This window comes from Oncorhynchus mykiss, chromosome 27 (genome assembly GCF_057628025.1).
Source record: "Oncorhynchus mykiss isolate SJ-2025 chromosome 27, ASM5762802v1, whole genome shotgun sequence".
Classification (NCBI taxonomy): domain Eukaryota; kingdom Metazoa; phylum Chordata; class Actinopteri; order Salmoniformes; family Salmonidae; genus Oncorhynchus; species Oncorhynchus mykiss.
This window is the reverse complement of record NC_143048.1, coordinates 11,191,520-11,214,216: the sequence shown is the minus strand read 5'-3', so window position 1 is coordinate 11,214,216 and position 22,697 is coordinate 11,191,520. Positions and strand designations below refer to the sequence as shown.

Below are 22,697 nucleotides of genomic sequence, written 5' to 3'. Positions count from 1 at the left end.
GACACTCCCTGGGTCAGACTGTCAGATCTCGTCCCGGGGCAATCGACTGCAAAGAGGATCCCCGTGGAGATTGGAGCGCAGGGCAGGCAGACCTTGTTGGACATGCAGAGTCAATCTACATAGGCCTTACTGTATCCTACCACGTTCGCTGCGAGAGTGATATTTGTTATTCAGCAATCATTTGCTGTCCTGTCATTTGGCACATGACTCCTAAAATTAAGTGGCAAATTGTGCTTTATCAATTTTATTTTTTTTACACTGTCTTCCCAAATTGATTTGTTGAGTTGGGCCTATAAAAAGGTACTTGCTTACTCTCTCTCTATTCATTACAATATTTTGATGTTTTTTTTTTCGGGGCGATTAGGACGAACGAAAAATAAACTATAGCCTAACTATTATCTTATGCAGGAAAAAGCCTGACAACTTCAAAAGCTGGTTTCACACTTTCTCTTCCTGTGTATTGAAATCAATTAGCCTAGTGGTCGATTTACATTCCCTTGAACACCCGTTCAATTTCTGAGAGAAGCTCTAAATACGCCAACGTACACAGATCCCCGAATTTACATTTCTGAAAGAAGCTGGAAGGGTTTAGAGGAATACACATTGTACAAGAACCAACTCTTTATCTTCTCTTTTTTTAATGAGCCAATTAGTAATGATTTATATTGGCCTGCCCGACCCCCTTTCCTTTTTTTGTGAAGGGATCATGCTAAATAATCATAATATTTTTGTCCTCAAATGTGTGCATTTATTGCTAAAGTAATCCTGAAGACCATTAAATATATATTAAATAGGGATATCAAAAATATAAAATGCAATCAAGTTAATTGCAGGATTTTGTCGATTTAACCCTAAGATTTGTCGATTAATCACGGTTAATCACAAATTCAGAATTTGCTCAAATGGAGCTGAAATGTAAGATTTTTTTTTAATACAAGAAGTATTACAACCCACGGGGCAAAACCTGGTTGAATCAACATTGTTTCCAAGTAATTTCAACCCCCCAAATCTGTGATGATGTTGTGGAAAACCGCCCAGGGCGGCACGGGGCTCCCGCACCAAAACATTTGGAATGGTGACATTTGCGCAATCGGTTTTCTATAGCTCATTTACACGTCACGTCAATGATATCATGTCACCGTGTGTAACTGTGGGTCAATTAACCTTGTCAGACATATTGTTGCCTTTTTTTCTGGTTTGTGCGAAATCGTTCAGAATAATATAAAAAGCGTCTGCACACCACCAAGGTGAATTGGTTTAGTCTTGACTTGGGGTTGACAGCGTTGAGGGATGGCTAATGTATCGATGCTCGAGTGCCAAATCAACACAAATTTGTTTCTATTTGTCTTTGTTACTTCGTTTTATATTTATGAGTCTTAAAAAAATATATACAGTGCCTTGCGAAAGTATTCGGCCCCCTTGAACTTTGCGACCTTTTGCCACATTTCAGGCTTCAAACAAAGATATAAAACTGTATTTTTTTGTGAAGAATCAACAACAAGTGGGACACAATCATGAAGTGGAACGACATTTATTGGATATTTCAAACTTTTTTAACAAATCAAAAACTGAAAAATTGGGCGTGCAAAATTATTCAGCCCCCTTAAGTTAATACTTTGTAGCGCCACCTTTTGCTGCGATTACAGCTGTAAGTCGCTTGGGGTATGTCTCTATCACTTTTGCACATCGAGAGACTGAAATTTTTTCCCATTCCTCCTTGCAAAACAGCTCGAGCTCAGTGAGGTTGGATGGAGAGCATTTGTGAACAGCAGTTTTCAGTTCTTTCCACAGATTCTCGATTGGATTCAGGTCTGGACTTTGACTTGGCCATTCTAACACCTGGATATGTTTATTTTTGAACCATTCCATTGTAGATTTTTCTTTATGTTTTGGATCATTGTCTTGTTGGACAAGACAAATCTTTGTCCCAGTCTCAGGTCTTTTGCAGACTCCATCAGGTTTTCTTCCAGAATGGTCCTGTATTTGGCTCCATCCATCTTCCCATCAATTTTAACCATCTTCCCTGTCCCTGCTGAAGAAAAGCAGGCCCAAACCATGATGCTGCCACCACCATGTTTGACAGTGGGGATGGTGTGTTCAGCTGTGTTGCTTTTACGCCAAACACAACATTTTGCATTGTTGCCAAAAAGTTCAATTTTGGTTTCATCTGACCAGAGCACCTTCTTCCACATGTTTGGTGTGTCTCCCAGGTGGCTTGTGGCAAACTTTAAACAACACTTTTTATGGATATCTTTAAGAAATGGCTTTCTTCTTGCCACTCTTCCATAAAGGCCAGATTTGTGCAATATACGACTGATTGTTGTCCTATGGACAGAGTCTCCGACCTCAGCTGTAGATCTCTGCAGTTCATCCAGAGTGATCATGGGCCTCTTGGCTGCATCTCTGATCAGTCTTCTCCTTGTATGAGCTGAAAGTTTAGAGGGACGGCCAGGTCTTGGTAGATTTGCAGTGGTCTGATACTCCTTCCATTTCATTTTTTTGTATCCAAATCCGGCTATAAACTTCTTCACAACAGTATCTCGGACCTGCCTGGTGTGTTCCTTGTTCTTCATGATGCTCTCTGCGCTTTTAACGGACCTCTGAGACTATCACAGTGCAGGTGCATTTATACGGAGACTTGATTACACACAGGTGGATTGTATTTATCATCATTAGTCATTTAGGTCAACATTGGATCATTCAGAGATCCTCACTGAACTTCTGGAGAGAGTTTGCTGCACTGAAAGTAAAGGGGCTGAATAATTTTGCACGCCCAATTTTTCAGTTTTTGATTTGTTAAAAAAGTTTGAAATATCCAATAAATGTTGTTCCACTTCATGATTGTGTCCCACTTGTTGTTGATTCTTTACAAACAAATACAGTTTTATATCTTTATGTTTGAAGCCTGAAATGTGGCAAAAGGTCGCAAAGTTCAAGGGGGCCGAATACTTTCGCAAGGCACTGTATATTATAAGATATTATATATATTGTTAGTGTTTTTTTCTTACCTCGTTTTTATATTTATGAGTCTTATTTTATATATATATATATATATATATATATCTATTTGTGTTTTTCCAAATGTCTGAATACAAATTAGTTAGTTATGGTTATGGTTATGGTGTTTTATTTTCAATGCTTTCAGACGATTAATCACATTTAAAAAAAAAAAGTGGACTAAAACTACGAAAAGTTAACTCGAGTCAATGAATTAACTGACAGGCCTACTATAAAATAATGACGTAAAAAAAACTTAGGAGTGTGTGAAACAAGTGACAATTTATTTAGGATTTATTTTTGTCTTTTTTTTTGTCTATGAAAATCAAATAAAATCACAACCATAACAAGAACACTATAAGAACATAGACCGTTTTACCTTTGCACCGAGTTGATGCATATGTGCAGTTCGTCTTTGCAGTTCTAGCTCTTTAAATAGCAAACCATTCAACTTTATAGTGAGTGTACTTGGGTTCCTCTGTTCGGCTGATGAAAAAGCTAACTTTGGAATAGCTTTTAGTTTGTGCTGCAATGCAAGGCCTTTTGTAGACACAGTTGGGTCTGAGAAACCACAGTGGGACAATAAAGTCAAGGAAGCCTGAACAAATACATATCTAGAAGGAACCAAATGATGATAGCATCCTATTTAGACTGATTTGTGTCAATCCTCAGGATCCTCAGTCCTTTGTCCAGTCTTATAGGCCTACTGTTCAAGACCTTTTGCAGCTTCTTCAATGGGACTACTTTTTCTCCTCAGCAAAGAGTTGATTCTCCCATTCTCTCAAACAGCAACTGTGCCAATATAAGCCTTAAAAATGGTCAGTCACCAAATAAAGGGAGAAAGATCCTTCCCCTCTCTCTGAAATGTAACACAGACTTTCAGGGAATAAAAACCCAGCCACTCATACACAAACAGGAATAATATAGCCTGTTCTATTTGTGAATAGCTGTGAGCACTCAACATAGCAGAGTGAAACATCTCTCAAACTGAAGAAATACTTGTAATACTCTGTCCATTCCAGCAGGGGGAAGTGTGGTTCTCTCAGTGTGCATTGCTGCTGTCCCTGAAAGCAAGAGAGTGATGGTGGTGGTGGGGCGGTGATGTCGTCGAGTAGCTGCCAGGTCATCGTTCATCACTCAAACTTGCGCAGGTGGTTGTACATGGACTGGACATAGGTAAAGACACACATGGGGTCAGGCTTGCGCCCCATCACCATCATATCGTCCACCTCGATGAGCCGGTCACAGCCCGCCTTCTCCCTGGATCAGACAGAGAGCACAGTACAAGTCAGGAGGAGTCTAGGCCTATCTATGTCATTTCTTAGTTAAGGGGGCTGATAGGTCATTACCCTGATCCCAGATCTGTTTGAACTGTTTTCCCAACTCATATCTATGGTCAATCGATGTTGTTGGCAAGACAGCACAAACAGACCCAGGACCAGACTAATAGATCACATGGAACAATGTGGACTAATTAAGAAATAAGTCCCGGGGGGGGTGTGGTATACGTCCAATATACCACGGCTAAGGGTTGTTCTAAACACAACGCAATACGGAGTGCCTGGACAACAGCCCTTAGCCGTGGTATATTGGCCATATATCACAAACCCCTGAGGTGCCTTATTACTATTATAAACTCTTTACCAAAGTAATTAGAGCTGTAAAAATAAGTGTTTTGTCATACCCGTGGTACACGGTCTGATATACCAAGGCTGCCAGCCAATCAGCATTCAGGGCTCGAACCACCCAGTTTATAATTTGTGGCATAGTACAGAAGCTCATGTGTTAGAACTATCTCTGTATGTGGTTAGATGCACACACGGTTTTGATCTTTATTTTGTCTGTGCTCTGGATGTATCCATGTGCCAAGGAGGACTTTGGGAGGCTGTGTTGCAGCAGCGGTGTTCTTAGTAGTGAGGTCAGGCTGGAGGAATGTGAGAGGAGAGGATGGAAGCAGACCAGAGGGAAAGGAAGAGGCGGTTACTGCGGGGACCCGGGGAGAGGAGAGGGTATTCTCTGGCAGCGGCTGCCTCGCTGGCGTAACGTGTGGGCTACAGATACTCTTCACCAAGATGCAACAGGAACATTGTAAGATCATCTCAGTGCTACAACGTTTTATGTATCAACGCCATTTATGCCATTTCTATTTGTATGGTGGCCAGGGACACTGTGACTATGTATTTACGCAGGTAACTTGAGGAGAGCGACATTGGAAGTGCAAACGAATAGGCGGATACTACTCTAGTCTACATAATGAATAGATGACAGGAGTGCATGGAGAAGTTAAGCCATTTCTCAGTGTATAATGCACTATACAGGGTGTATGGATAACGCTTGTTACAATGTAAAAGTCACTTACTCCGCTGTTCCGAAGGCCAGCTCAAAGTTGTGCTTGCGGTCGGCAGGCGTCAGCACGTTGTAGTCAAACTCAGTGGGGAAGAAGGAATGGACCAGGGCACAGAAGGCCATGCCGTCGCTCCAACTGGACGAGAAGTTCTGGATGTCTATGTTCTGGGGACGGAGAGAGTTAGGAGTGTGTGGTTGTGTGTGCGTGCGTGCGCGTGTGTGTCTGGACTGTAAGTGTGCGTGGTGTATTTGCACATGTGTTTAGCGGGGGGGGAATACGGAGACACTGTGAAAGAGACGTAACAATAAACCAGACATACGAAAAAGACCTATAAAAATGATTGGCTACCTATTCTAACTTTATGAAATGACCTCTCCCAGGTTTCTCTGTCGGTCCCACTGTCATAACGGGGGAAACAAAAGAGGTCTGTTGAATGGTTCTCTATCCTCAATTCCTCTCCCTGCGTTCCTTTCTCTCCAATTGGACATGCTTTCAGAACTGTGTCATTTCACTTTTTTTGTGTGTCCTTAGACTAGCCTATAAAAGCCTCAGCGTGTCAGTGGGAAAATCCAGCTTGTCATGTTTGTCGAGCGCCAGGCGAGTCTCTAGTTTGAGTGTGAGGAGGAGCAGCCTGCAGGAAGCGACCGGTGCTGCTCGCTGGGCTGGCCTTGGCCCGTGACAGCTCTCTGTTTAACCAGAGCCACATGGACAGACTGGCACAGCTGCTGCTGCAGAGTGAAGCCAACAGCCCTAGCACTGAGCCGTAACTCAAACACTCACGCATGCACAGACAAGGATATGCATGCTCACACACAGACACATATACGCATGTACGCGCGCACGCGCGCACGCGCGCACGCACAAATGCACACACAAACATTCAATATAATACAATAATACACTAAGTTCAGTATGCAGCATAACCATGGCAAGGTGCATCTCATTAGCACATTAACGCTCCGCTACATGCTAATGGTTTAAGCCATGGAGAAACTAGGGGAGTCATTTCACTACCCTGTTCAGGAACTAGCAAAAACGACACAGACTGCTCCTGTGTAGTGGGTCCATTTTAGGTGAACAGATGACAGTTCCATATTCATTATCTTTGTTCCTGGCTGCTATAGAGCTGTATTCATAACGGGTGGACCTGATCCTAGATCAGCCTCTAGTCTGAGGTGGTTTGTGAATACGGCCCAGGTCTTTGTTCCGGTGTGTTCTGTCACCACAGTCTCACCTGGTATCCTATGGTTTTGGAGCGGCACCACTCCAGAAGAATCTGCTTGATGCTGCTGGCACTGGACACACCAAAGCTCTGAGAACGCTTCAGCTTGGGCTTGGGGTCCATGGGCTTGGGCCTACTGAGAGGAACGGAGACAGGGGTCAACACGATGAGCCAGAAAACATGACAGAAGTCATCTCCCCATTCGCTCTTGTCTCTCCCCAAGTGTACACAAGCACACTCCCTTTGGTTTGGCGGTGGTTTTCCACCATTGTTAAATCCACTATGAGAGAGTGTGCAAGTGTAGAGATTTGTAATGCAACCGAAGTATGAGTTTTATTTGTATTTAATAGTTATTATGGATCCCCATTAGTTCCTGCCTTGGCAGCAGCTACTCTTCCTGGGGTCCAGGAAAATAAAGGCAGTTTATACAATTTTCAAAACATTCCAATACATTCACAGATTTCACAACACACTGTGTGCCCTCAGGCCCCTACTCCACTACCACATATCTACGGTGCAAAATCCATGTGTATAGTGCCTATGTTCGTGTTGCTTCACAGTCTCCCCGCTGTTCCATAATGTGTATTTTCATCTGTTTTTTTTTTCAATCTAATTTTACCGCTTGCGTCAGTTACTTGATGTGGAATAGAGTTCCATTTAGTCATGGCTCTATGTAGTTCTGTGCGAGTTAAGAATTACCCAGAAGAAAGGAGGGATAATACAAGGGAAAAGGAGAGGACCTATCAGTTTAGGGACGGATGGCATGGAAAGAGAAATGATGGTGGGAGGAGAGAGGGTGGTACCTGCTGGCTTCAGAATCCAGCCTTTCAAAGATGGACCGGCGAGCCTGAGCTCCAAGGTTGCGCGGCAACGTCTGTGACCTCACCAGCTCCCGCCTCCGCTCCACTCCCCTTCCAAAAGGCAGGTCCCCGCCCACATCTTCCACCCTGCGGGTCGGAGAACGGAGGAGTGTCACACATCAACTTGGGCCACAATGAGGCCATTCGAAATGGCAAGTGGGTTCTGGCATGTGGGTTCAAGCATGGACTATCTCACTTCTCTAGGACTGAGTAAAGAATAGTTCACTCACCCGTCTGTGTTGTGTTGGATGAGGCCAGAGTAAGTCACTGACTTCGGGGGAGCGGACAAGGACTTTTCTGCAAATGACAAATCAAAGAACAGAGGTGGGAAACTGTGGGAAGAAAACATGGTGTGAGTCTGGTTAGTTCCAGTTCTAGAAACAAGCCTGACTTGATAGATCCCTCTTACCTGACAGTCGAGGAGAGCCCAGACCTCGGCTGAGACTGGGGGTCCATGTCTTCATAGACGACACTGAACAACAAAAGGACAAAGAGTGCAACAAATCAAAGGATATTATGGCTTACGGAGCAGAAGAACCATAGAAAGATATGAAAGTCGAGAGTTCAAATATTTGGTCTGGACAGCTTTTAGCTGATGTCTGGTCCCTCTTACCTGGTTGAATTGGGGATTCTTGGATGGCTTGAGGCTGGTTGTTGGCAGTATGCTCTGATACAGGCGAGGGCTTAGAGCGTACGGGACTGGCGGGAGATTCGCTCTTCATAACTGAGGGGTCAGCCGTCTTGGTTGTGGCGGTGATGGGTAGGTGTGGCATCCGCATGGCAACAGGGGCCGTGCTTTCATGAGGGACGTTGTTATTGGCTGGCGAGCTCAATCCATATGACACTGTCGAGTTTTCTGATTGGACAAGCATTGAGAAAATAAATCCCCTCATACAGTACATGGACAGTGTGTATGGTTGTATTTCTACTGCAGCTGAGATGGGAGAGAATAGAACAGGCATTACCTGGGGTAGTAGAGTGTCCATTCTCCAGTCCAGGGGATACAAGGTCCGGATCCACCTCTATCGGCTCCTCACGTTCAATACTCTACAGGAGACAGAGAGAGAACCACATGAACACCCCACCCCACAGTGCTCAGGTGTCACAATATCTTCAACAACAGTATTTTGAAGACAGGCCCTTTAAACATATGAATATCTCTCGGGTGACATAATATGCACGTTATCTGAGACATCATCAGATCAAGTCATTTGAGAGTGCAGACATGTTTCAACTTCCCATTAATGGCATCCATTTTCTCCGTTTTTATCTCATTGACCGTGTTACTAGCACACCACATCTATGACTTTCATTAGTAAGTGACTGGGGCTCAGTACACTGTGTGCCAGACTAACCAGCCAATCCACAGAGGAGCCTTTCAGGAAGACAACCAGGAAGTGACCGAGGGCTGTGTGATTTGTCTGTGGAGGATGTGTCACGTTTCTGTCTTGTTCCTTCTTGCTCTTTCTCTCTCTCACACATACTCACACATGCAATACAAGTTATTCTATACAGCTTTATCAAAGAAATTGTACATTCCTCCCAGTGAAAATAAAGTCAGTAATTGAGCTGTAGGGGAGAGAGGAGCCAGGTGACCTCAGCAGAGAGGAATGCTGCTGCTGCTGGGTTGTGTGTGTGTGTGTGTGTGTTACAGCATTAGGAGGGCCGATGGGAGCAGAGAGCTGGGAACAGCTGGCTGTCCCACTGGGAGAAGGTGATAGGGGGAGACAAATTTCCCCCGCTCAACCATGGAAGCCCCTGAGCCCCGATCAACCCTGATGCTCTGGCTGAAACTCAAAGCTCCTCCTGTCTTGGTGTGTCCCAGCCATGGAAACGTTCTGTACTAAGTCACACTTCTCCTCCTGTCTGAATGGGCCACCAGACACGTGTGTGAGACTGGTGCTCTGGGCCTGAAGATAAAAGTAGGTAAATCTTTTCGGGTATAAACGATCGAACGTAGAGTGTACCACCGGCTATGTTGAATCTGATCTTAGATCAGAAATAGTTCTGCAGCTAAACTGTATTGAGAACGGAAGGAAGGCACCTTTCAAATCATCTCTATTGTGTTTGTGCATTTCAGACAATGTTAAAATAGTGTGGAGCTCAACCCAGTGTGTGCAGTCAGATCTGCTGTCATGAGCTGCCCAGATACAATGCTATATTAAAGAGGATGACCCGGAATCAAGGCAAACCCCACAGTGCAACACCAACACTCGCACCCATGCACGCACACGCACAGGCTGGAGCACACAAAAGCCCCTTTCTCCGCTTTCCTGGAACAACAAATCCCCCAACCCTGAGAGTGCGTCATCGAATTATCAGTGGAGAACTATAAAATATTAGGAGGAAATCGTGAAATTAAGTAGAAAATGTGGAAAAGCCCTCAGTCTGCTACACAGACTCACGAGAGAGAGAGGAGGGGGGAGGGGGGGGTCAGTCTTAGCCTGCAGGGCTGAATGAAAGATGAAACCCCCTGTCCTGTGGGTTTAGTTTCTACATTTGTGTTGTCTTAGAAGCAGTGTTGCTGGGCACACACCATTGTAGCCATTCTAGGAGCCTCTACTCTCTCTTCTTCTCTCTTGCACACCTGACCTGAGAGAGGATCTCTACCTTAGAATCTCCCCATTCAGCCCTACTCAGCAGGACTGTAACCCCACCTTTAAACACTACAATGCATCTCTCTCTCTCTCTCTCTCTCTCTCTCTCTCTCTCTCTCTCTCTCTTCCTCTCTCTTCCTCTCTCTCCTCTCTCTCCTCTCTCCCTCTCCCTCTCCCTCTCCCTCCCACTCTCTCCCACTCTCTCCCACTCTCTCCCACTCTCCCTCCCTGACGTGCTTCAGCACAGTACAGACACAAAGCATCAGGGCCAACACAGCATTCAAAGGAATGAAACTAATATAGGCTGTGGTGGTAGAGTGGGACAGTGGGTTCTTCCAGGCACATGGCTATTTCATATGGGTTTAAATATCACAGCTGTCCCATGTGATCTTGGCCAGAAATGCCATGGGTGGGAATTTTTCCTACCTGGCAACGTGCCATAGAAATGTTGATGTGCAAACACAAGATAATCTAAGAGGATTGTTATATCGCGAGTCTTGCAGTTCCGATGAAGTTTCAATGAAGGGGTGCAGCGTGTTACAAGGCTGACATGCCATGGCCCCTAACTTTGGGACATTTCAATAAAGAGCGTTAGCTAGTTGAAGTCCAGTCGGGACGGAGTCGGAGATGAGGCGGTTGATTTTGAGACGATTAGATGAGAGGATATTCAAGCCTGTTTCCCGGGATGACATTTGACATTCTTGGAACATTGAGTGGTTGTGGAATGGAACGTGAAAACAATGGAGGCATGCTGTGAGAGAACACTGGGCCTGGGGAGTTGGGGGTATGACAGTATGTTGGGCACAGTGTTGGGCACAGAAACAGAGATCTTATGGACAACAACGCCACCCTGCCATACAACGAGCCTCACTCGTACAACTTTTCCCCATTTTCCATTGATCACATACTTTGTTCTTTAAACGCTTCACGACATCGCTGTCTCAGTCACTCATTTCCAAACAAAAAAACACAAGCAAACACAATAGAAGGGAATATCTTATGCATAAACAATGCTATTGTAGTCTACGGTAAACAGCATGCAAACACATGCTTTCAATGCACCATCACGATGATTTAATAAGACAATTAGAGGGATAGAAATATATTGTGACTAAAAGGTACAGTACCCATTCAGGCGTGTACAATACATGATCACATATTTGACTGACTCCGCAACCCCTTCTGAAGTCAATTGAACAACACGCGCACACACACACACACACACACACACACACACACACACACACACACACACACACACACAGAGAGAGTTATAAAGAGGTCTTCACTCTGTAATTTGCACACAGGAACAGGGAAATCCTCACGGAGGGAGAGACACATAAAAAAAAACACCTGTTCCTCAAAAGACCCACAAAGCCTACAATTTAGCAGGGAGACCCAGGCCGGCGCCTTGGTCCTACAGAAATGGAGGGGGCCCTTTGAACACTTTCTTTACATCACCTGACTACAGGGGGCCCCTGTCTTATCTGATGGGGGTGTGTGGGAGCTAGGCTGTTTGGCCGAGCACGCACACACACGTGCGCAAGCACTCACACACAGGCCCTTGTATTAAATTCACTGGGCACGCATACCCTTTCTCCTCTACTCCCCCTCTACACCTGCTTCAGGATCACTCCTCTGTTACTGGGGTTTTCCAAGGTTTCAGTCACAAGGCAGGGACCATAAAATTCTGTCAAAGGTTAAGAATAGATATACTCCAATGTCACTGACATACAGATAAGACAACCTTATGTTCCCGGCTGGATGTCACGGAAGACCATGTACCACTGAGAATGTGTGACCACATTCTGCATTATTTACATTTGCAGTGAGAGAGTGGGATGATGACTTGAGCAGCCTTCTGTGACACACTGTCTGTCCTGTCCAGTCTGTCCCCCTCTCCGTCTCTCCTGTCCGGTCTGTCCCCCTCTCCGTCTCTCCTGTCCTGTCTGTCCCCCTCTCCGTCTCTCCTGTCATGTCTGTCCCCCTCTCCGTCTCTTCTGTCCGGTCTGTCCCCCTCTCCGTCTCTCCTGTCCGGTCTGTCCCCCTCTCCGTCTCTCCTGTCCTGTCTGTCCCCCTCTCCGTCTCTCCTGTCCTGTCTGTCCCCCTCTCCGTCTCTCCTGCTGGCTATGGAACGGTCAGGGGGTCAAAAATAAAGTTTAAACTGCTCTGGGGTAGGGGGACGGTGAGGGAGGGTGTGAGGGAAGGGAGATGGGACCGTCTCCCGACTCCCCAGGACAGCACTGCAGTTGGCACCTAAGAACTCTGACATCTCCAAGATCTGAGAGGTTTAGTAGTCTGCTCTCGGGTTACAAGGCACCAGCTGTGGAAGACATAGGTATACCAGCCTCCCAACACCAAAACAAATCAATAAAACCTGGTGATATGATACGGCTGTCTGATGATTCAATCAGTTAAGTTAGAGGTGATAGGACACATGCTCCGATCTGACGCTTACCCTCTCTAGTCCATACAGTATGGCTGCATGAAAAGCGTGGAGTCAAACCACCGCACACAAGTCTAATACAAACCCCTAATTCGTACTATACATTTGCTGTTCTTGTCTGTCTGTTTGGAAAATGTCAAATGTAGAAATAGAATATATATTCTGGGCCCAGGGCCCTCTAGAACGATGAACGTAGAGGACGGTGAGGTCGTCCACTAAACAGTGAATTATTAACCTGTAACCACGGCGATGGAAATACAGGGCATTGTATGGAAGTAATTAGGAGAGCCAGGGGCAGTCTTGGAGGGGAGTGGCCAGCCAGCCAAGCCCGGCTCGCATGCCTCTCTCAATCCCCCTTCACCCCTGACCCTGGCCTCTCTCTTTCACTCTCTTGTTCAATCTCTCTCTCGCTCAAGCTCTCTCTCGCTCAATCTCTCTCTCGCTCAAGCTCTCTTGCTCTCTCTCTCCCTCCCTGGGTCTGTCTCTCAGGCTGAGCTCCACTGTATTAATAGCCATGCTGAGGGGTTTGTGCCAGGAATCTGGATCCCTGGGCTGGATGGCTGGATGGCCTGGCCCAGGCAGGGGACACACAGACAGGCAGAGAATAAAAGACCCTGCTCCATTGTGGGAAAGCTATGAATTTGGGAGGGGAGTCTCTGTGGCTGTGCTGGAAATGTGAAGTGTATTTATCATGGGGATAAACACAGACGCACACACACACGCACACCCACAGGCTTGAACGCACACAGACACACACGCACGCACGTACACACTCACACAAGTGCTCTTGAAAGACTTGTGATGGGAACTTCCAACTCTGGCACGTAAAGTAGAAAGCATACACCGGTCTAATTAAGTTCCCAAGACATTGTCTGAGAATGTGACCATTTTAATAGGGAAAAGAAGCTGAGTTGGAGCTGTTTGATGTTGCTGAGTTGCTCCCATCATGTTTCTCACTTTTAAAGGGCCCGAGTGGAGAGATCTGGTGTTGGGGGCAAGAAGGGGTCAATGATGCCATGCCGGGCAAGATCACATCTCTGAATCTCTGAGAAACAGATGATTACCCAATGTTGGCCACAGTGGAGGCTGGTGAGGGGAGGACGGCTCATAATAATGGCTGGAACGGAGTAAATGGAATGGCATCAAACACATGGAAACCGTGCGTTTGATGTATTTGATACCATTCCACTCATTCCACTCCAGCTATTACTACGTGCTCATCCTCCCCAATTAAGTTGCCACCAACCTCCTGTGGTGGGCCAAAGATCCGCATCAGGAGAGGAGTGTGAGATGTGAGGTCAAGATGCATTCCTCTGGACACCATGGAAGAGAATAGCTTGTCTGGTGGGATAGATGAGGATGGAGGACAGAGAAGCAGGTGGAGCTGATCTGACTCCTGAGGTGTGTGTTGGACCATCCACTAGAGTGATGAAAACAACGGAGAGCTCACATTTGCATTGTGTGTGTGTGTGTGTGTGTGGAGAGGGAGGGGTTGTGTGTACGTGCGTGTATGCATGCTTGCACAACTTACGCGTGTGTGTGCCACAGGAGGTTGGTGGCACCTTAATTGGGGAGGATGGACTCGTGGTAATGGCTGGAGCGAAATAGGTGGAATGGTATCAAATACGTCAAACACGTGGTTTCCATTTTGTTTGATGCCATTCCAGTCGCTCCGTTCCGGCTGTTATTATGAGCCGTGCTCCCCTCAGCAGCCTCCATGTGTGCATACAGTGGCAAGAAAAAGTATGTGAACCCTTTAGAATTACCTGGATTTCTGCATAAATTGGTCATAAAATTTGATCTGATCTTCATCTAAGTCACAACAATAGACAAACACAGTCTGCTTAAACTAATAACACGCAAACAATTATACGTTTTCATGTCTTTATTGAACACATTCCCAGTGCAGGGTGGGAAAAGTATGTGAACCCTTGGATTTAATAACTGGTTGACCCTCCTTTGGCAGCATTAACCTCAACCAAATGTCTGTAGTTGTGGATCAGACCTGCACAACGGTCAGGAGGAATTTTGGACCATTCCTCTTTACAAAACTGTTTCAGTTCAGCAATATTCTTGGGATGTCTGGTGTGAACCGCTCTCTTGAGGTCATGCTACAGCATTTCAATCGGGTTGAGGTCAGGAGTCTGACTGGGCCACTCCAGAAGGTGTTTTTTCTTCTGTTGAAGCCATTCTGTTGTTGATTTACTTCTGTGTTTTGGGTCGTTGTCCTGTTGCATCACCCAACTTCTGTTGAGCTTCATTTGCCGGACAGTTTGCCTGACACGGAACCCGAACCGGCTACGCGCGTGTGCCATCGTGCATAAATTTAACGCAATCATGACACGCAGGTTAAAATATCAAAACAAACTCTGAACCAATTGCATTAATTTGGGGACAGGTTGAAAAACATTGAACATTTATGGCAATTTAGCTAGCTAGCTTGCACTTGCTAGCTAATTTGTCCTATTTAGCTAGCTTGCTGTTGCTAGCTAATTTGTCCTGGGATATAAACATTACAATGATGACCGGCAACACAGTTCATCTTTCAATCATCCACGTGGGTATAACCAATGAGGAGATGGCATGTGGGTACCTGCTTCTATAAACCATTGAGGAGATTTGAGAGGCAGGACTTGCAGTGTGATCTGCGGCACAAATAGAACTGACTTCTATTTTAAGCCTTGGCAACGCAGACGCTCGTTGACACGCATGAGCGTTGTGCGTGCAATAATGGAATGACATAGATTTCAAAATTTATTTTGCAACGCTTGCACACGCGACGCGAGCGGTGTAGTCAGCCTGTTACATTCTCCAGCAAACTGTCTTGATAAACTTGGGAATTCATTTTTCCATTGATGATAGCAAGCTGTCCAGGCCCTGAGGCAGCAATGCAGCCCCAAACCATGATGCTCCCTCCACCATACTTTACAGTGGGATGAGGTTTTGATGTTGGTGTGCTGTGCCTTTTATTCTCCACACATAGTGTTGTGTGTAGTTTAGTTTCATCTCTCCACAGAATATTTTGCAAGTAGCGCTGTGGAACATCCAGATGCTCTTTTGCGAACTTCAGACATGCAGCAATGTTTTGTTTGGACAGCAGTGGCTTCTTCCGTGGTGTCCTCCCATGAACACTATTCTTGTTTAGTGTTTTACGTATCATAGACTCGTCAACAGAGATGTTAGCATATTCCAGTCTTTAGCTGACACTCTAAGATTCTTCTTAACCCCGTTGAACATTCTGCACTGTGCTCTTGCAGTCATCTTTGCAGGACGGCCACTCCTAGGGAGAGTAGCAACAGTGCTGAACTTTCTCCATTTATACACAATTTGTCTTACTGTGGACTGATGAACATCAAGGCTTTTAGAGATACTTTTATAACCTTTTACAGCTTTATGCAACTCAACAATTCTTAATCTTGGGTCTTCTGAGATCTCTTTTATACAAGGCATGGTTCACATCAGACTAGGCTGAATAGCAAACAAAAATGTTGTGAGTGTTTTTTATAGGGCAGGGCAGCTCTAACCAACATCTCCAATCTCATCTCAATGATTGTACTCCAGGTTAGCTGACTCCTGACTCCAATTAGCTTTTGGAGAAGTCGTTAGCCTAGGGGTTCACATACTTTTCCTAACCTACACTGTGAATGTTTAAATGATGTATTCAGTATAGACAAGAAAAATACAACAATTTGTGTGTCATTAGTTTAAGCAGACTGTGTTTGTATGTTGTTGTGACCTGGATGAAGATCAGATCTCATTTTATAACCAATTTATCCAGAAATCCAGATAATTCCAAACGGTTCATATACTTTGTCTTGCCACTGTACGTGCACACCGCGAGCCAATGATCACAAATAGTCATCTGGCTTGGAGCAGAATGAGTACTTTTCCCCCACTCATACAGTCTATCCATCAGACTATACTAGACCGTGACGAACACGCACCCACGGCACTGCAACGTAAGCCGAGCAGTCTGTTAGTAAATTGCCTGTTTGAGCAGCAGTGCAGAAGACAGAGGTTAAGTAATGTTAACAGTGCGAGTGGGGGTCCTGTGTGTGTGTGTGTGTGAGGGATTTTACGTGTGGCAGTGACAGGGAGGATTGGTTGTCAGCTGTCAGCTGATTTTAGGGGTCTTGATAATAGGATTTTAGTCCTCTCTGCTTGTACTCTATATCAGTATGTGTTTGTATGTGTGAGGTGTGTGTCTGTGTTTGCTCAAGGTGACAGTGTGAGCGTGCTCTGACGGAGTTTCCACTGATAACGCCTCACACACACACACACACACACGTCTTATCCCCCCACCCCTCCCCTCCTGTCGGTTCACATGGCCTGGAGATGCCTCAGTCTGAGAGAAGACACACACACACACAGCCCACATGACACAACCCAGCCCAGGGCAGTGACAGGGCAGGGACCTAAGGATTCACACTGTGGTCCTGTGTTATGTAGTTGTGTTACACTAACTGTCAAAGATAACATTGTGACCTGGGTGGAATCTATCCAGTTCATCTTATAACAGGGCACAGTCGCTCTCTCTTCAACTTGAGTACACTGAGGAACGCAGCGAACGTGAGGTTTGAGGTGTGCAGGTGTGGTCTGTCTGAGAAAGCATGCCTGTGTGTGAATTCTATCGCATGCTACAAGGGAACAGATGTGAAGAGGAGGTCTGTGAGAGGAGGGAATGGGGGAGTGGAAGAGGGGGCCCTGACTCACTCCTGAAGCCCAGAGAAGGCGTGTGGAGTCTGGGGATGGCTGGGTCTTGTGCGACCCTCTCCTCTAATCCCCTCCTCAGTCAATGTACTTCAAATGAGGTAGAATGTCGACACAATAGTCCTTTGAGACCGCAGCTATGTTGGAGTAATTGGCAACAGGCAGCATTGTGTGACTCCTCGGCAGAGACCGGACAGACTGACTGACGTAGGTGGCCGTGGAGGATGAGAAGGAGGACGGAGGAGGAGGAAGAGGAGAAGGAAAGGAGGGGGATGAATAGGGAAGAGTAGGGAGGAGGAGGAGGTTGGAGGAAGAGGAGGAGGGGGAGGAGAAGGAGGGAGGAGGTGTAGGATGGAGGAGGAGGATTCCTGTCTAGGGAGTTTTTCCTAGCCACCATGCTTCTACACCTGCATTGCTTGCTGTTTGGGGTTTTAGGCTGGGTTTCTGTACATCACTTTGAGATATCAGCTGATGTAAGAAGGGCTCTATAAATACATTTGATTTGAGTATCAAAAAGCAGTGAAACCCACTGCCTGTCCTCTGACTCTGGGAGAGCTGGTGTGTGCTAGAAGGGACTGAGGGGAACTTGTGATGAACTGTGCTCAGCCAAGTAAGACTCAATAAAAACAGGGCCCAGTTAGGACCAGAGGGCTCTATAGAGGCTCTGCACATGAGAGAGAGGGAGCGAGAGGTGGGGGGTTAAAGAGAAAAAAAGAGATACAGAGATTGAGAGAGAGAGAGAGAGAGAGAGAGACTCATATCTGCATCAGAGTGTCAGGTGTCCAAGGCACAGTCGAGCACAGGTGGAGACGTACTGTAAGCAACCCTATAGTGAAAGTGCAGACCCAGGGCAGGCCCGCACACATCCCAATTGGCTGTGCTCTTTCAGTACGGTGACGCTTAACTCCAGGGCTGCAAAACCATCTTCAGATGTGCCTGGAGGTCCCCAGCACAATCAGCTACCTCCTTCAGACCTGCTGAAACAGCCCCATCTGACTTTATGAGGTCAGCATACAGTCTCTGTACAGTCTCTCTCTATCTCTCGTCGGCTGTGTCTCGACTTGACAGTTCATGTAGATTTTGTATTCTGGTCATGGAGTTCTGGTCATGGAGTTCTGGTCATGAAGTTCTGGTCATGGAGTTCTGGTCATGGAGTTCTGGTCATGAAGTTCTGGTCATGGAGTTCTGGTCATGGAGTTCTGGTCATGGAGTTCTGGTCATGAAGTTCTGGTCATGGAGTTCTGGTCATGGAGTTCTGGTCATGAAGTTCTGGTCATGGAGTTCTGGTCATGGAGTTCTGGTCATGAAGTTCTGGTAATTGAGTTCTGGTCATGGAGTTCTGGTCATGGAGTTCTGGTCATGGAGTTCTGGTCATGGAGTTCTGGTCATGGAATTCCGAACACGTCTAGGCCTACATTTAAATGTGTCTACCGTGTCCACATTATGTCCGGATTCCATTTTCCCGCACTATATTTAAATGCAGTATGCATTCTGCAAACGGTGGAACAAGCTAAATCTGATAGCACAACGACATCAACTTGGTGGCGGTAGCCAACTACTGAAGCTAACTAGCCAGCTAACCTCTGAAACTAACCAGCAAGCTATCTAGCAAAGCTAAAGTGTTTGCTAACATGTTAGCATAACTCTTGCCAAGCAATTTTTTCACCTTCTAAATAAGCTAGCTAGCTAGCATTTATGAGGTCAGCGAACTCGTTCCTCACACGCTAGGAATGTATTTCATCCAACGTTTAGTGAAAAACGTTGCCTTGCACTCCCAAAACACACTTTTTTTCTGGAGACTTGTGGTCAGAGAGCTGATGACGTCGCCCACTGTATGCGCTTTCGGTAGCCTGATTGCATCCGCAAACAATCAGTCCCTGACCACCTCCTGATTGAACACAATCAGACCACAAAGCGACTTTTGTGCGTCTACACTTGTCTTTTCAATGCGATCTTCGTACTTTGATAGCAGAAGTCTGATGTAAGTGTCAAGTGTAGACATGGCCATTGAGGCTGAAAGGTGTAGATGTGGCAGTAGGGGAAATCTGAATAGGATAGCGTTTCCCTGTTGAGTTCCCGGATTAGATTCGATTTACACACACAAGCACACACACACCAATGAATAGATTTGCGTTGGATCAATAGATGAGGAACTCACATTAGTTTTCTACAGTAATATGATCCAATCTCTGTCTGGTTGTTCGGAAATTTGGAGAATGTGGAGAAAAAAGTTTTGGCCACGAAAAGGGGATCTCCAGCAATGTATTATGAGAAACAAAGGACTTCTGTTTCCTACAAACCGACATATTTACATCAGATAAGAATCCTCAGATGCTTTACAACATGCTCTGTTAAGATGAGGCGTATGACATCACTCATTTCCATATATGTTTTTGGGTTTGTGTGTGCGTGTGCACCTGCGTATGTGTGTGTGTGCGTTTGTTGCGTCTATGGCTGTGTGTGAGCAGTCACAGTTAACAGTCAACATCCGTGCCAGACTATCAAGGGTCAGTTTGCTACAGAAAGCAGCTGTGAGTTTACAACCAAATACACAGCAAAGGATCTCAGAGTGGAGAGGAAAGACTGAGAATCAAATAAAGTGAAAATCGGGAATTATAGACCTTATGAAAGATGAAAGTAACCGTTGTAGTTTCCAAAGCAGCGTAGCCATAGGGCCTTGTGTTGGGATACAGTCAAGAGAACCCTCTGGTCTTTTCCAACAGACAGTACTGTGGTTTACAATACACCAAGAACTGAGATGATAACTTTCCCAGACTTATCACTGAGTTGCCACCCAAACCTCATCAACAAGTGTCAAACTGTCCTGGACCTTAGAACCGACCAACTATGCCAGCATTAGCTTCTCATCAGCTGTACCAAAGTACACGTGTTTTGTCTTTCAGTCCCTCGCATGTTAGTCAAATGTCCCAATGACAGTCCGGATAGAGATAAGTAAGAAACAATGTACTGTGTTTATATTTGTTACTGGTAAAAGTGAAGAACATGATTGAATCCATTCTAAAAGGTTGCGCAAGCTGTGGTGCCACTCAACAAAGAGTATAGTGGGAGAAGATTCATGAGCAACAAGTTGTCAGCAACATGACAGCAGCAGTGGTGTAAAAGTGCTTAAGTAAAAATAGTTGAATGTACTACTTAAGTCGTTTTGGGGGGGTATCTGTATTTTACAGGCATTTTTTTTTACAACTTTTACATTTACTTCACTTACATCCCTGAAGAAAATAATGTACTTTCTACTCCTTACATTTTCCCTGACACCCAAATAGTACTCGTTACATTTTGAATACTTAGCAGAACAGGAAAATTGTCTAATTCACACACTTATTAAGAGAACATCCCTGGTCAACCCTACTGCCTCTGATCTGGTGGACTCACTAAACACAAATACTTTGTTTGTAAATGATGTCTGAGTGTTGGAGCGTGCCCCATAGCTATCCGTAAATGTAAAAAATAAGACAACACTTGGTTCGCTTAATATAAGGCATTTTCAATTATTTATACTTTTACTTAAGTGTATTTAAAACCAAATACTTTTAGACAAGTAGGATTTTACTGGGTGAATTTCACTTACTTACTTGAGTAGGTTTCTATTAAGGTATCTTCACTTTTACTCAAGTATGACAATTTAGTACTTTTTCCAGCACTGGATAGCAGTATATGAGTATGTGAGAACCATTCACTGCAGAGAGAGAAAAAGGGAGAGAGAGAAAGAAAGAGAGAGAGAGAGAAAAAGGGAGAGAGAGAGAAAGAAAGAGAGACTCTTCCCATGATCTATCACACTCAGGAAAGAGTGGTCCAATGCCAGGAGAACATCTTCTTTCTCAGACTGCAGAGGCAGGACGGACATTAAAATAAGCAATTACTTCTACCAAAAATGTTCAGCGATAGGAAATGATCCTGATTGCTTTCATCTGGTATCTACTCTGCTCACGTGTCTAAATATTAAGTTGAATATGACCCGAGTTTCCCCACCGCTGTGAAAGCTCTGACATCATCCCTGTGACATGTTCAAGAAAGTCTGTTCAACCCCCATATCATGATTTAGTTCAGACACACTCTGGATGAATCATTGCACAATCTTGACAGTCTCTCAGATCCACATACAGTCACCACCACAGAATCAATTACAACACTTTCATTTATCCCTGACCAAGATGGCTGCCATTCTCACCCCATTCTAGAGTTTTGGAGGTTCATGACATAGTCTAATGTATCTATGTTCGCCATGACCCCAACCCAGTCTCCCCACTGTATAAGGCTACTCACGTTAGTCTTGCTGGACACAGCGAAGGTAGCTCGGCTGGAGAAGCGGGCGGCAGTGGGGCTGGAGGCTGAGCCCGAGGCTGACCCGGTCAGGGCTCCCATGCTGGGGCCACCAGCAGGGCTGGTAGGGGAGGTGGAGGGGGGGCTCGCCCTCTCCTGGCTGCTGCTGTGTGTCTGGGCCTGGATGGATGCTAGCTGGTGCTGGTGGTGGTTGTTGTTGTTGTTAGTCATCAGGGCGCCTCTGTCGCACACTGTCCCAGTGAGGAGCTCTACCTGTCGGGTAAGGGCCTCCAACTGGCTCCGGAGCTGCCGGTTCTCCTGCTGCAGCTGCGCCACAGCCCGGCCTAGGGGGCCCTCGCTGGGGTGGGCCGTCGCCTCCTCCAGACGACGCTCCACACCCTGCTTGAAGGCGCTCATGTCCACGTGGATCTCACACACGGCATCTCTCAGTGTGGCCTCGTAGCGGGCGAGCGCAGCACACACCGTCTCGCCCTCCGGAGAGGAGCCCTCTCCCTCGGCTGTCAGAGGACCTGCATCCATATCTGCTCCACTGCCTCCAGTCCCTGTGTTCCTCACTGGGTCTTCTCTGCTCTCACTGGGTCTTCTCTGCTCTCACTGGGTCTTCTCTGCTCTCTCTGGGGCTGCTCCTTCCACACTACTCCTCCTGTCTGAGTGTCTCAGACACATCCACTTTGAATGGAGATTTAGGAGATGTCAGTCTTGTCAGCTGCAGCCAAACCTTTCAGATCCCATCTGTCCCAGGAAATCCCTCAGGGTGTCCTCTATCCTGCAGAGTGAAAGCTCACTTTTACAAGCCTGCTCCGAATGACAGTACTGAGGTCTATCGAAAAGCAAACATGACAGACTCTAAAATAAGTGAAGTGAATCAGTAGATAAGTAAAATGACAATCTGTGTTGAAGCCAGGCATGTGACAAGGCTGTTGTGAATTAAACCAGTGAGGTAATTGTAACTTAGTTTCAGCGAGTGTACAGTGTGTGTGTGTGTGTGTGTGTGTGTGTGTGTGTGTGTGTGTGTGTGTCAGAGAGAGAGACAGAAAGAGAGAGACAGAGAGAGATAGTAGGAACCCATACCTAAGTTCACCTCTGGAGCTCCGGTATAGTATTCCCCCTCAGCGCTGGACAGCTATGAGTGTCTGCTCTGCTCTGCCCGGCACACTGCTTTAAAACACTCCTCTCTCTCACACACTCACTCAGGTTAATCTCCTTCTTCTCTACT

The 22,697-nt window shown here is 45.8% G+C and overlaps 1 protein-coding gene across 2 annotated transcripts; it reads right to left on the bottom strand.

Moving 5' to 3' along the window:
* Positions 1-3,260: 3,260 nt before the first annotated feature.
* LOC110507517 (smoothelin-like protein 2) lies at positions 3,261-22,697 on the bottom strand. Of its 2 annotated transcripts, none has more exons than XM_036965432.2 (10): positions 22,553-22,697; positions 21,464-22,247; positions 8,392-8,473; positions 8,040-8,282; positions 7,836-7,898; positions 7,657-7,723; positions 7,370-7,513; positions 6,579-6,702; positions 5,357-5,508; positions 3,261-4,257 (listed from the first exon to the last, which is right to left on the bottom strand). In XM_036965432.2, the coding sequence occupies exons 2-10, from the start codon at positions 21,998-22,000 to the stop codon at positions 4,131-4,133; spliced, it is 1,539 nt and encodes a 512-aa protein (XP_036821327.1). In that variant the 5' UTR covers positions 22,001-22,247; positions 22,553-22,697; the 3' UTR covers positions 3,261-4,130. The 2 variants fall into 2 exon arrangements, with proteins under 2 accessions (XP_036821327.1, XP_036821328.1); XM_036965433.2 differs by having other exon boundaries at positions 6,579-6,699.

Excerpts from the sequence above, each read along its gene's own strand:
- LOC110507517 (XM_036965432.2), bottom strand. The coding sequence starts at position 22,000 with ATGGATGCAGGTCCTCTGACAGCCGAGGGAGAGGGCTCCTCTCCGGAG. Across the intron at positions 7,899-8,039 it reads AGAATCCCCAATTCAACCAG|TGTCGTCTATGAAGACATGG; the intron begins GTAAGAGGGACC and ends TTTGTTGTTCAG. Across the intron at positions 6,703-7,369 it reads CTGGATTCTGAAGCCAGCAG|TAGGCCCAAGCCCATGGACC; the intron begins GTACCACCCTCT and ends CGTTCCTCTCAG.